We start from the raw sequence: 15,801 nt of genomic DNA on the forward strand, positions 1-15,801 counted from the left end.
ATATATAAAATAAGCTTGAACCCCAAGAACATAGGTTACATTTTTTATGCCCAACACCTAAAACGAACGAAGCCGTCAGCGACAACTAGTAACTCATTTTTTTTTTTGCAACGTCTCATGCTGAATCAGCATACACAAAAAAACATTTTTCTTTTTAAAATATGTTTTTATATTTCAAAATTGATAATTAATAAGACTTCAAAAAAGTACTTCAAAGAAGCCGAGATGGCCCAGTGGTTAGAACGCGTGCATCTTAACCGATGATTTCGGGTTCAAACCCAGGCAGGCACCACTAAATTTTCATGTGCTTAATTTGTGTTTATAATTCATCTCGTGCTCGGCGGTGAAGGAAAACATCGTCAGGAAACCTGCATGTGTCTAATGTCAACGAAATTCTGCCACATGTGTATTCCGCCAACCCGCATTGGAGCAGCGTGGTGGAATATGCTCCAAACCTTCTCCTCAAAGGGAGAGGAGGCGCCTGTTGCAATTCGTGCAACTTTTGTTAAACCAAATGTCAAATTTAGTTTTTATTATTGACGTTCAATAAGTAAATAAATAAATTTGATAACATCAAAATTTGTCGCAAAAATAAATTGAAATCATTTGTTTAAATAATTGATTTTCACAAAATTATACAATACTAGCGACGTGACCCGGCTTCGCACGTGTTTTGTTTATGCTACGGATGTACGCTGTAGCACCCAAGGATAATATAGCCTTCTATGAATGCAAACATTTTGACGAAGAACTCATACAAAGTTTCGGAGATTACACCCTACATACAAACAAATTATACCAGTTTATAATATTAGTATACATAATCAAGTTTTTAATAATCATTGGTTTACGTATAAGTTATAATAATTTAATTATACAAAAATGTATTTTAATAAAAGTGTGTCGACTGACTTTCTTTCCCTTATTTCGGTATAATTTTACGTTACAAACCGGTGGAAAACTTAGCCTTTCAAAAAGACAATACCAGTACTATTTATAAGATATTGTTTAAAAAATACATAACATACTAGTGGTTGCCCACAGCGTCGCTCGCGTTTTAGGGGTTGGTCGTCAGTTTCTAAACATGAACTTTCCATTAATAATAATATTATAGATTATATAAATTATATGTTAACTACTATATAGTTACATATTTGTCATTTTTATTTGACGCCGTTTTCAGTATGAGTATTAATGTTTTCTGTATCGAAATAATAATCTTCAGATTTACATTTTTATATTATATATACACATACCGACATATACACAAACACCAATACAACCGCACACACGCACATGGATGCTCTCTAACGCACGCACGCCGAACAAACTATATTTAAAATAAACACAAGAAATATTCAAAATGAGAACAAAGGAATGTTATCTGTAAAAAAAAATGGATTTTCATTCATCTTCGTAATTTCAAATTATTCGTGGAAATGCGAGTATTGGAAAATTATCGGAAACAGTACGAAACATCATCAAATACATCACAAACAAATTTTGAAAATATGACTACAGTTTACATGATCGACAAATTCTGCGGGCGGAGACTAGTCAAAACAGTAATTTCTTTTTTTTTTAATAATACATTAATATTCTTTACCTTTTTTATTTTAATAGTAAAAAAAAGCAGAAAAGCTGCGTAACTGGTGGCCAATTTATTAATTTACGACCGAAATGAATGAAGCAAAAAAAAAACGTATGGAATACTGAATCGAAAATCAGGCGCTCCGAGCGATAAATGGACCAGCTCTCTCACGAAGCGATTAATGAAATGAAAAACTGATATTTAATTACACTTGCTAACCGTCGCGACTTCGAACGGATTTAAAGTCTTGAGATTTTATAAAAATATGAGTCTCTAAATTTATAATTCATGTAATTTTACAACTAGTCAAATATGTTGTTACTTTTTAAATCTACCGGTCCAAAGTATACGATTTGGATTTACGGAAACGTATTAAAATTAATTTCGCCAAGTTTTTAATTTTTCATGTCATAGGTGGCAAACGAGCAGGAGGCTCACCTGATGGAAAGTGCCACCGCCCATGGACATCTGCAACACCGGGGGCTTGCAGGTGCGTTGCCGGCCTTTAAGGAAGGAGTACGCTCTTTTCTTGAAGGTGCCCAAGTCGTATCAGTTCGGAAAAACCGCCGGCGAAAGTCGCTAAGTATTCATTTGTTTTAATAAGCTAGTACGCGGTATCGTTCGCCTGCAATTCGTTTCGTTTCCGAAATCTTTGTTCAGCTAATTCTATATTTAAATCTATATTAATATTATAAAAGCGGAAGTAACTCTGTCTGTTAAGCATTCGCGGCTAAACTATTGAACCGAATTAAATGAAATTTGATACGAAGCTAGAATCCCAAGGAAGGACATAAGCTACTTTTTTATACGTAACAAAGTCAAAGTCAAGTGAAAAATGTTTATTCAATATAGAAGTATTCACTTGCTTATTGATAGTCAAAAATCTACCACCGGTTCGGAATTTAACACCTCGGACCTGAGAAGAACCGGCGAAAGAAACTCAACGGGATATTTTTTTTTTCATTTTGCATGTACAGTAATAATTATATTTTAGCTATTTGAAACAGCCTGGAGGCGATCATTTCATTCCCAAGGTGTGCAGTCAACTAAAAAGTCATTAGTGTTGTAATATCCTTTAGCACACAAACGCTCTTTAACGATTCTTTTGAATTTTATAATTGAATAATTTTGAACGTTTTCTGGGATCCTGTTGTAAAAACGTATACATTGCCCCAAAAAAGAGTTACTAACCCTGTGTAATCGGGTACTTGGAGTAACAAGTTTATTCTTCTTCCTAGTGTTAATAGAACACCCGATGATAATCTCATAATAAATATATAAACTAAACAAATCATTAAGATTTCACAACTAGAGCAATTGAAAAATCCAGTATTCCGAATAATGACAAAAAAAAAATCGATGTTTGAGGATTATTACACTAGTTGTGGTAAAATCATCAATCTTGCAACACTGATATCAATAATACACGTTCCAAAATACTGGTGTTAATTGATTGCCAGTTGACATTGATTTCGTGTTATGTCCTTAATTAAACTTTTCAATTAAAATGATTATATATATATATATATTTTTTCAATTTACATGACATTGTCGAAATCGGAGCGTGTTCGGCATATCAGAATGCAATATAAAAAAAAAAAAACAAAACAAATAAATTTGGGCAATTCCAATGAATTCGCGATCCGAATTATCGTGTTGACTTTTATAAAGGTAAATACTTTTTAATTTTAACGTAACAAATATAGAATTATATATTCTATATTTGTTATGTAAAAAAGTTTTCATACAAATGTTAACAAAGAAATGCAAGATCCGTTATCGCATTCTTATAAACGAAAGGAACACGAATGTAAATAAATAAACTAGCATCTTTTGCTAATTTGTTTTTACAGTTTTTATTTCTCCTTAAACTCCTTGGTCGTTTTATTAAACGAAAACATATTTATCCTTTAGTAATCTGCGTAAAACATTAACCGCTTTAATTCGATACTCCTTTTAAAGAGCCTACACGAATTAAATAAATACATTTTGAAAGGCATAAAACTATAATATTCCTTTTTTTTTATCTCCTCAGCCTTTTCTATAAATGGAATGTTTTTACGTTTATCGAAAATATATTTACAATGAATAATGTAAAAATTTTAAATGCCTAAATACAAGTTAAACTAGATTGAATTTTTCGCCTCATAAATATTCGATACGCAATCAATGTATGTTTAAAGAAACATTTATCTCTTTGTGTTTATTCCAGTTTAATAAATCGCCCGTTGAAGATTATCGGACTTGAAAACAAGTGAATACGTGTTGAATTAACAGATAATATAATTTGAAGCAATTTTTTTTTTGTTGTTCATCCCATTCCGGATAAGCAAGGGTATCTTAACATACAGCCTAGCTGTTCAGCTTTTTATTTATTTAAACTCAGAAAGAAAAATAATTATGTTTTTTTTATAAAATTGTAGCTGCTAGTCACGACTTCGAATTTTTTTAGCAAAATGGTAACCACAGGCACATCTTAGGTGCCAAGGTTCGTGGCGCATTATGGAATGGTTAATTTCTTACGGCGTCGATGACTATATTATGGCCTATGGGACAATGGTGACCACATTTGACCGTCTGCCTACTTGCTTAATGACAAAAATATGTATTTTGTTTTTCGTAATTATATAATTTCGATACTGAATATTTTGGACTGGTTGGTTGTTAGATAATTGACATTATGCTATAAAAATTAAAAAAATAAAACTACATAAATAAAAGTAATTTGATTATTATTTAAAACGATAAAGAAGAAAACTCTCTTTAGTAATATCATATCGTAATCACGCTCCAACGACAGGACAGGACTAATGTTATTTGATATAGAAGTCAAGTAAATCATGGAATAGGTCATTTACGCCCCACTAATTTGACAGTTAACAGACGTCGACTGCCTCCTTGGTCTAGTAGCTAGCACCAAGACCGCAAATTTCGAGATCCTAAGATCAAATCCCGGTTTCGACAATTAAAAAGTTAAAAGGTATCTCTGTCAATGAAAGAAAAAACCATGGTCTGATTTAATGGCAACAGTTCAGGAACATTTGATTGTGAACACAACAGTTCTGGTGCAGAGGATCACTTCTAACGACTTAAAGTGTTTTTTTTTTATTTTCTCTTGGTGGTAGGGAAAGTTTGACCTAGATGGTGCCTACTTGGATAGTCATCATTTATTCTACTGCCATGCAGAAATACTTAGTACTGTTATGCAGTGTCCACTACAGGATCAAGCGATATACCATCTTATGATATCTCATAGTCCCCATATATGGTGGCGCTAAAAGCACCACGCAGTCCATGGTTAGTGGACACCATTTACTAATAAAAAAAAAAAAAAAAACAAAAAATAATCATATAACTGGCAACACTGCTGTTTACAGACACGGCGAGTTGTGATTAAATTGTGGTAAACGTAGGAACGTATCGTTTTCAGTAACAATATACGTTGGTCAAGAATTATTTGTCGAATGGAACGTAAGTGTGACCTTAACCAATATAATCGACTACTTTCCGACCGCATTCGTATCGGTATTCGATGACACTTGATTTCGTCGGCTTATATTCCGATAACTAAATGCGAGTTGCAAGAATTAAAGAAAAAAACTTTGGTACGTATATATTTTGTCGGATTGTATTATATTGTCCCAAGAAAAGAAGGATAATGTTATACTAGTTAACGCGACTTTTCCCGCGTTTGTCGTCAGGTTTTAGATACAAAAAACAAATTTTATCAAATTCGGTTCATTCGTTTGGACGAGAAAGAGTAACAGACACTGACTGACAGACAGACAGTCACTTTCGCATTTATTGTATTTATATATATTAGTATAGATAAATACGATTTTTTGTGTTCCAAATCTGTGTGTGTGTGCAACAAAAAGTTAACTACACAAATATACATAAAGGTTTGCATGAGCCGAGATGACCCAGTGGTTAGAACCGATGATTTCGGGTTCAAACTCAGGTAGGCACCACTGAATTTTCATGTGCTTAATTTGTGTTTATAATTCATCTCGTGCTCGGCGGTGAAGGAAAACATCGTGAGGAAACCTGCATATGTCTAATTTCAACGAAATTCAGCCACATGTGTATTCCGCCAACCCGCATTGGAGCAGCGTGGTAAAATATGCTCCAAACCTTCTCCTCAAAGGGAGAGGAGGCCTTTAGCCCAGCAGTGGGCAATTAACAGGCTGCTAATGAATGAAAATGATGATAATGATAAGGTTTTAGTATAGTAAATAATATCTGTTGACCTCTGCCGATCAGAAAAAACATCTGCCGATCAGAAACCTGCATGCGTCTAATTTCAGTGAAATTCTACTACATATATACCAAACATATAAACATATACACCAAACAGATTGGAGCAGCCTGTTGGAATAAACACCAAACCAAAAGGTCTAATCTCCGTTTAACGTTAGCAGTTGATTGTAATAATTCATATTATGATTCATAACTATAATAAATAATTGCATAAGAATTATTAATATGAATTAATTATTATTTAATAGCTTTTATTTAAATACATCTGTTTGTATGTATTTGTCATATCTTGTTATTGATTTTTAATATAATGCAAATACAATGTACTTTTTTTCCATTTTTGTCTCCGTTTTCACCGGAATACCCATTAAGAAGCCAGCGGTACCCTCTTCGTCCTTTCAGGGGGCGCCACCGGATCGCATTCGCATGCTACCCTGTCGCCCTGACGCACCTATGCGGGCCTCCAATTCCTAGCGGGATTCCCGGGGTACTGAGGACCCTCCTAATCCCAGTGGTGCCTATTGAGGACGGGGGAGAAGGTGTGCGTAACGATTTTTCTTCCTCTCCGGTCTTCTTCGGCGGATCAAGTCTGCATCCTATACAATGTCTACTAGATGGTAGATGAAGAGTGGTTAGAACTCGGGCATCTTAACTGATGATTGTGGGTTCAAGTCCAAGCAAGCACAACTGAAATGCCATGCACTTAATTTATGTTTTAAACGAATTTGGTGTTACGCAAAACTTTTTTTTTTTTGCGTTACGCGTTTACACAACGATCTAACAATATCGTATGATTTATAATAAATAAAGCAAATAATAAAATTTCACTTCACATTAAACACTTCTACTCTTGACTAAAAAACACACACAAAGACAAACAAAACTTACTTACTTAGGTAGGTTAGATACTAAAGTATGTATGTTATATTTGTATAAAAACCAATTAAGTAAAATTATGAAAATGTTTTATTGGCGTAAGTTTTTAATTGTGAGTTCACCACCACTCACCAACATAACTGCTCACTTACAACCACTTCGTAATTTTCAAGCGCTCTCGACGAGCATTTTCTTCAAGTCTTTCTAGAGTCACCAGAATGATTAGATCCCAAGATCCCATGTGATTTATTTCCTTCCAACACGAGCTTCCTTAATTATTTAAGTACTTATTATTTGATGGTGTATTACTTAAGTTTGGTACCTATTTATTGTATTAAATAAATAGTTCCTAGGGGTAACCAGGAGACCAGGACTACCTAGTTTGAGCACTAGCCTTTCTCACACATAATAGGCTATTTGACTGGTTTTTAAAATCCATTTTATATTATTTAGTAGAGGTTAAGGAACCCAGTAAAAGTTGTTTTTTTTTTCAATTCTAGTACATATTTGCTGAAAAATATCAAATTAAAAATTCCATATTTAAATATGGCAATATGGCACTGTAATGGTGTCGGTGACGTCACTTGCCTGTATTGTAATCTGCGGCACATATAATCGACATACAGTAGGCAAACGAGGTTAACAAGCAAGTGACGTCATCATAAACCCGACCAATCAGGAGCGTTTTGTGTCACGTGACAAACGTTTAAAAAAATGCATTTCTATTAATGGATTTTTGATTAATTTAATTATTATTTTCAACTTTCGTTGATAAATAACCATTTTTAAACTCATAATATATACTGATTACAATAATTGACACTTTATTCTTCGCATTGTCAAATAGACTAATATAATTTCATTAAGGCGCATAAAAATGTAAACTGTAATAATGTCTTTGAAAGCGAATAAATAAATCTAAACACATAAAAATACTATTGTGATACCCGGGCTTTAATCCACGGTCTTCGGGTATTATTCTCGTATTCTAACACTGAACCATCAAGTACCGATACGACTTGAGGACCTTTAAGAAAAGAGCGTACATATTTCTTAAAGACCGACAACGAATCTGCAAGCGCCCTGGTGTTGTAAATGTCCATGGGTTGTGGTAGTCACTTCTCATCGGGTGAGCCTCCTGCTCGTTGACCATAAAAAAAATACGTTATACATATCAAAAATAAATAGTAATTCAAACATAACTTTACTTGGTGGTAGGGCTTTGTGCAAGCCCGTCTGGTAGGTACCACCCACTCATCAGATATTCTACCGCCAAACAGCAGTACTCAGTAATCTTGTGTTCCGGTTTGAAGAGTGAGCCAGTGTAACTACAGGCACAAGGGACGTAACATCTTAGTTACCAAGGATGGTGGCGCAATGTTGATGTAAGGAATTGTTAATATTTCTTACAACGCCATTGGCGCCATGGGCAGTGGTGACTACTAACCATCAGGTGGCCCATTTGCTCATTCGCCTACCGACATCATAAGAAAAAAAAATCAGGTCAGTAGCGTCAATAGCGCAATGGTTCATGGGCCGCCTAGCGATGTAAAAAGTCTCAGGATCGATCCTGACCCTTGGTTATTGTCGTACCCACTCCTAAAACAAGTGATAAGCTTAATAGGAGGGGTAAGTAGGAATATTAGTAATTTATTAATTAACTTAGAGCATTGTTACTATTCTTTAAAGAAAATTGGTACCTTTGGTAACTTAAAGGCACTCGATCAAACATAAAACTAACATATGTTCGGAATGTAGAACGTACAATGAAAAAAATTTAAAAACAGTTACCCTTTTTCATGAAATAAATTGCATGATAACATACAATTAAAAGTATATATGATGCATGTATATGTTCAACCGTGTATTATTATATATGTATCGCGATTATGTTATTGATTACGTATGCATTTGTCATGAAAATTCGATATCACGACCGCTTAGCGATGCAGATTCTGTAAGAATTAATTTCGAATCTCAGTCGTGAAATTTTGACAAACGACTTTTGATACGTGTTTCTTAAAAATGTTACAATAATTATATCGTCACATTCTGATTTTGAGAGCCGAGATGGCCCAGTGGTTAGAACGCGGGCATCTTAATCGATAATTTCACCACTGGATTTTAATGTGCTTAATTTGTGTTTATAATTCATCTCGTAAAGGAAAACATCGTGAGGAAACCTGCATGTGTCTAATTTCAACGAAATTCTGCCACATGTGTATTCCGTCAACCCGTATTGGAGCAGCGTGGTGGAATTTGTTCCAAACCTTCTCCTCAAAGGGAGAGGAGGCCTTTAGCCCAGCAGTGGGAAATTTACAGGCTGCTAATGCTAAAAAAATTATGATTTGTGAATACCTCTCCTGTTCAGTTACATCGAGCATTACCCCGGTCGACTGTAATATACTCATATTGACTACAAATATAGTCATTGGTCACAATTATAATTATCTTTTGGGTATTGCAGAAAACCCTGGACTAATAAATGGGAAAGCTCGGGTTTAAATTTTGGTAATGTTCCAGCGTATCCAGAAGAGATCCTTAATTTTCCCGCCAATTTTTTTTTTTTACTGTATTGCGCTCTTCATAAATCACAGCGACAACAGTAGGTAATGAATTGCAATGCCTTGGAATGTTAAGTTGGTCCGGAAGGCTACAAAAATATGTTAATTTAATGTATTGAATTAGGTGGAGTCAGTCTGTTATATGTTTAAAAAAATGTAAGATCCTAGTGTTGTCAATAGAAAATGCAATAAAAATTTGAAAGTGATGATGAAAACATAATCTATATTTATAATAATTCAATTGATTATTTAAAATACTATGTATGTATATGTTATATTTCCAAAGGCAGAACCGATTTTGATGACATTTGATACAGATTATAATGTCGTGAAAGATATAGGTTACTTATAAATAGATAGTTTTAACCAAAATCAATATCTTACTCCATGTTACTCTGTATTACCAAGTGTGAATATAGTATCAATTTTTTTTTTTTATTAAAGTTTTATGTACAACAATTGACTCGATAAATCCTAAATAAATAAACTCCCTAGTAGAAGAAAAAAAAATGTAAGTATTATTAATATCAACATCGATAAATGTTTATTGTGTTATATAATACTTTTAATTACATACATATACAATACATATAAATTTAAAAGGTCATAGACCTTTTTCAAATTACACAAGTCAAAAGTACAAAGAATGGTTCGTGCAGCGGCGGCCTTAGGGGGTGGCGAACAGGGCAATCGCACGGGGCCTCGCTCGTGCAGGGGCCTCGCGCAAAAACCCAAGCAAAATTGAAATAGATTTTTTATTTAAAACTTTTGTTTTTGATCCCTAATTATTTATTAAGGTTATAAAATAACAGTAAATTAAAATAAAGTTAGTTAACTAATTCATTAATTCAGAACATAATTGAAAAAATAAGTATGTACTAATCGCGCCTTGAAACACTTGAAGATCGGTTTTTTAATAAAAGATTTTAGTCTAAGGAAGACGCCAAAAAAATCAATTAAAAAAAATATAATTTATTTATTTGTTAATTTTGTAATTCTTTCGATGTAAAATATTTTTAAATTACACAAAAATTATTTATTTGTATAACTTTACCATCTCTCGTCAAACATAACAAATACATAAACCAAACAACCAGACCCACTTTCGAATCACGTACATACTTTTCACCGAGGACAGGGGGCCTCGCAAAGACCTACCGCCCGGAGCCTCGCAATGGGTAAGGCCGCCGCTGGGTTCGTGTTAAAATATCTAATGTGTGGGCGTTACACACACAATATTATGTAGATAGTCGTATCATGCTTAACCTTAACGCTAACTAGACATAAATAACAAAAATAACGCACATTTATATTACAACTAATAAAAAATAATTAATATATTGCATTACTAGTAACAAGATAGCAATGACCGCACCCACCAAGGAAACCAAAACGATTATCGAATAATATTATTTAGGGGCTAGTTAAAAAAAAAAAAAATTCTATTCCGACATACTAAGCACATTTCAACTGGTTAGTCTAGAAACGGACAAATTTGCAAACGACCATTAGTGCACTAAGATTATTGAAAATTCTATATATACTGTAATTCAGCTAAATTTAATTACGCTGACATCTTTAAAAAAATCTAAGCTATAATATTAAATTAAATCGTATAAACTGCGCCCTTTACATTATAAACATAATCCTAAAAAAAATAACAACTGTCAGTTCTAATACATCTACATCAATAAAGTAATCATAAATTTTATTTCGTCACAATTATCACTCACGGCGAATAATATTATCCAAAACAAATTGTTAATAAATTTGTACTTATTAATAAAATTCGTACGTGTACGATCATGTTGTGTATAGTATCGAAAAAAGGAATAAACTTATTAAGGAAGACGAGAATGCGGCTCGCCAGTTAGTATAAATTGGATCTACGACAGCGAAAATGTATCAGTCTCACTGTTAAGTCGAGAGGATAAACAACCATGTACGCTAAACTGGTGAGATATTTTATTTAATTATATTATTATTAATTTAAATAGTTATGTCTATTCAAATTGATATCTTATACGCTTTATTAAAAATTTAAGTTAGTTCCTTTACGTGATTTACGTGTGCCTAATGTGTTAAAAAAAACCATTTGGGGTTGCTAAAGATGTTTACATTTACAAATAATATTAAATTAATATTAATATTTTAACAAAATTATCTTATTCTATCTACGTAGGTTTTATTATTACCAAATGGAAAAGTAATTTAAAAAAAAATACGCGGGTAATTTAATCTGTGTGTGTCAAATATTTTACGCAGGATTTTTTTTTATGTCATTATAAATGTCCAAACTCAAACTGTCATATTTTAAAAAGTAAAAAAATAGTGAGTTAATTATACCATTTCATACAATGAAAATGAAACTATTATTAAAAATATCTTTGTCAATTTCTTTGTAAAGACTAACTTTCTAGCTCTAAAGAATTTAGTCAGTATAATACAAAATGTATTCAGTGAGAAACGGACTTAGACTACATTTAAATAATTTATGCTGTAATCTCATAATTGCTCGGAGACATAAGTTAATCTCAACCTACATAAATTCATAATGAATAATACATTGATCAATAATCATAACTTGAGTTAAACAATCGCATGTTAAAAAATATGGCGATAGACTAACAACTAAATTTTATTTTAAATTTATTCATATTTTATTCCTACTTTTTATTGATAACGTTAAATCTGTAAATTTCTAAAAAACAAAAAAGTCAGAAAGTCGGCTGACAAAAATAGGTCTTTGCCTGTTTAGATAAATCGTATACATATTTATACTTTGACATTTTACTTCAAGATATAACTTATATGAAAAGATATCCCAATTATGTTATACGCTCATATTGAAATTAAAAAAGAATCGTAGGCAAAATATAGACCATCGTTGTTTTATGTACAACGAATTAAAAATATATATATATATAAATCCGTGCTCATAGGTGTTATCAGGTGTCAAGCATTGAGAACATATATATTTCAAAGATTTAATTCCGTGACATACAGCCGTTTCATTGACCTGTGAATGCGAATAGAAAAAAAAAGTTACGCCAATGATTTGCAGTAAAAGTTATGCACTATTTAATTTGACAATGTACAGTAATAAATACTTTTTGCTTAATTACTTATTGCTTCGTCGTTGCCAAAATATCCGTATCACGCAATTGCTTTTTTTTAATTCATGCTGTAGTTTCATTGCGCATATGTTGTTTTAATTAAATATACTTTTTATATTAACAATTATAAAATATTCGAATTTAACGAAAAACAGTCTAGAATATTCAGTGCAATATTTTAAAAAAAAGTTCTTTAGAGAATTAAAATATGTTGTTCTTTATTTAAATTTCAATAGCAATTCGATTATTTTAAAATATCTGTTGTAGACGATATGTTAGTTTTTTAAATTCCTATTAAACAAAAGATATTGAAAATTAAAAATAGAATGTTGACTATTATTATTATTCAAACATAGAGTTAGGAATGTAGATATCCAGGATAATCAAAATGTTTACATGTAGTAAATTATTAATAAGCCTAAACTGTTGAATGTCGTGTGGGCGAGACAATGACACGGTATTCGGTTAGATTGATTGTTACGTTCCAATTTACATAATATACATTTGTCGTTTGTTGATCATTCTGATGATTAGGAATATTTGTTAGCGTACAATATCGTTACGAGAATATTTGAAATATACCAAACTTCAACTGCACTGAAATAGTGCTTAGAAATATCATAAATAAAAAAATGTTGATGTTTTTCTTTCGTATTTTGATGTTAATGCTGCCAGTATAATTTTTTATAAGACCAATGTTCACAGAATCAAAATATGAATATATATTTTTTTTAATTGTTGTTTTTACTAAATATCCACAATAACCAAACCTAATTTAAAAAAATATTTAAAAAATACGTAAAGTTCGTGTCACTAATATTATCAATATACTCTACAGTTCATCGTTTGCGCCCTTGCCGTGGTAGCGCTTGCCCGCGAGTACCCGGCCGGCCTCCACCCCGCAGTATGCCCCAACTATCCCTTCTGCGACACCAACACCTTCGCCAGATTTACCCCGGACGGCATGCCGATACCTGAATGGGTCTACAACCCATCTATCCTCCCTGTAGCACCCGCTGAGTGAGTATAAAAAACTGTAAACTTGACATTTTAGTACTTAATGTAGGGAAGACTCACAGTGCAAGTTCAATGCTTGCTTTAAACAAAAATTAAAAAAAAAACATAAGACATTCTAATTCTAGGTAAACATCTATATTAGTATTTATTTTTGTAATAATTTTTCTTTCAGTCCCAACGCCAACGTTGCTGCTAAATACCCAGCCAACTTCAACGCTGCCAGTTGCCCTAACTACCCCTACTGCTGGTGAACAGTTTAGTTACAACGGCCTGCCTTCCGGATGGACAAACATGTTAATTCCAGATATTTCTACGAAACGTCACTCTGACATTTAATTTTTTTTTCACATCGATCCAGTCATTGGCTCAACACGTTTCGTAAAACATCTGCGCGTATTAGCAATGTACTGCCATATTTTTACTGTACCTAATTAAAACTGTGAATACATCTTGACTGATTATTTGCTCAGCATTTGGTTTTTTTTTTTGTAAAAAAATTTGTAAAAATTGTAAATAAATATGGTTAAAAACATGTACTTCTTTCATTTTTTAGTCTGTGCCTTAATGTAATGTTTTCTTCGTTTATATTTTTGAAACCTACAAAGTTTAATATATCAGATGAATATTTGTGAAGATTTACTAGATTTACATTTGAACAAAATATACAGCCCAAGACATATTATGAATCTTGTCTAACTTATTCCGTTAGGTTCTATCTAAAATGAAATAGAAGTAGAAAGAAAACTATTATATATAATAGTTTTCTATATTATATATAAACATATATAATATTTTTATTATATATATAATAGTTTTCTATATCTATATTTTTTTAATTATAATATTAAAACTATATAGGGTAAAATAACAATGACTTTTAAACGCTACGATAAGTGTAGTAGACTTCTTACAATGTTACTAACGTCAATAAGCAACAATTATTTATTCGTCGACATTGCATTGTATTGAAATATGTCAGCCATTTTGGTAATGCAAGGACGCGCATCCGAACAAGTTTCCCGCGCTGTCAAAAGTTGCTTAATTATGACGAGAAATGAATATAAATCATTGAAGAACTACACTTTTACTCGTATATATTGATTTGGAGATAATTAAAAATAAAATATACACTTATTTTGATCGTATATTTCTTACTTTTACGTATCGATCGTAAATTATACGATAATTTGCCACACGCAAGCAATATGACCGAGAGACTCTGTTCAAGCCCGTCTGAGTAGGTACATTCATAAAAAAAAATATTCTAACGCCAAACAGCAGTACTTACTATTTGTTGTGTTCTCGTTTGAAGGGTAAAGGGTTTGAACGGTGTAATTATAGGTATAAGGGATATAAGATCTTAGTTTCGGAGGCGCAATGTGTAAGGGATGGTTAATATTTCTGTGTTTGTGTGTGTGTGTGTGATACACTCAGAAAGAAGTTGCTTTCGCTATATTAAATGATTAGATTATGTGTTAAATCACAAACACACAGAAATAAATTAACAACGCTTGAAAATAATTACAAACCCGTGTATATAAAATCCCATTCGAAATAAAATATCTGGAAGGGGCATAAGGCATTTTCCTTACATGACAATTTCTGCCAGTTCACTTTACTGTAAGCGGTTTTAAAGAAAAAAGAAATATAACGCAAATGTCGATCCTAAGACGATGATAAAAAGTTGTTTTTACTGTCGCTAAATTATTTTAAAAGATTTTTTATACTATCTAATAAGATATACTTGCAAAAACAACGTCAATTGCAAACTAAATAATATTTATATTATACATTAAACAGTACCATGTCATAATAACATTAGTTACCGATAATATCATAATATCTTAATTGCCTCAATCGTTTAACACATTAATTCGTGACATGTAACGACCATATTACATACTAGTTCTCGCCCGCGGCATAACTCGGCGTTTTATTGATTATTCGTCAGCTGTTAGACTTGGAATTGAATTTTGCTTCATACCAAATATCTGAATCAAATTTTAATTCAGCGGTTTGCCCGTGAAAGAGCAACAGACAGACGGAGTTACTTTCAGATTTATAATATTAGTACAATTATTTATTTGGATAATCAAATCTTATTGAAAAGAACGCTGATACTTATAGGCTTACAAATGAATGTCAGCAGATAGTGCTATCGGGTAAATGTAATATCAGAATGTGTTGAAGTTTTGAATTGCACCAAGGAGTTTTCATTACAGATATAAAAATATAAGTTTTTTAAACCTACAACAATAATAACCGCAGACGCAGATAAAACTTAAAATGAACACTTGAGGAAAGTTGATCTTTCGACATCTCTAAAACTTGAGCTTTCTAAAAATAAGTCTCCTGTCTTTTGTAATTTTATAAAGTA

General features: G+C 32.3%; 1 protein-coding gene across 1 annotated transcript; it reads left to right on the plus strand.

Moving 5' to 3' along the window:
* The first annotated feature begins 11,087 nt into the window (after positions 1–11,087).
* Positions 11,088–13,956, plus strand: LOC113396748 (cuticle protein 1). The gene is made up of 3 exons (XM_026634801.2): positions 11,088–11,246; positions 13,246–13,427; positions 13,597–13,956. Exons 1-3 carry the CDS (start codon positions 11,232–11,234, stop codon positions 13,673–13,675), a joined length of 276 nt encoding a protein of 91 aa, XP_026490586.1. The 5' UTR covers positions 11,088–11,231; the 3' UTR covers positions 13,676–13,956.
* The last annotated feature ends 1,845 nt before the right edge of the window (positions 13,957–15,801 follow it).

The sequence above is a fragment of the Vanessa tameamea genome, chromosome 28 (genome assembly GCF_037043105.1).
Source record: "Vanessa tameamea isolate UH-Manoa-2023 chromosome 28, ilVanTame1 primary haplotype, whole genome shotgun sequence".
Taxonomy (NCBI): Eukaryota; Metazoa; Arthropoda; class Insecta; order Lepidoptera; family Nymphalidae; genus Vanessa; species Vanessa tameamea.

What these genes read in the sequence shown, in the direction of transcription:
- LOC113396748 (XM_026634801.2), top strand. An exon ending in CTCCCTGTAGCACCCGCTGA is followed by an intron (nt 13,428 to 13,596) that starts GTGAGTATAAAA and finishes TTTTTCTTTCAG; the next exon opens with TCCCAACGCCAACGTTGCTG.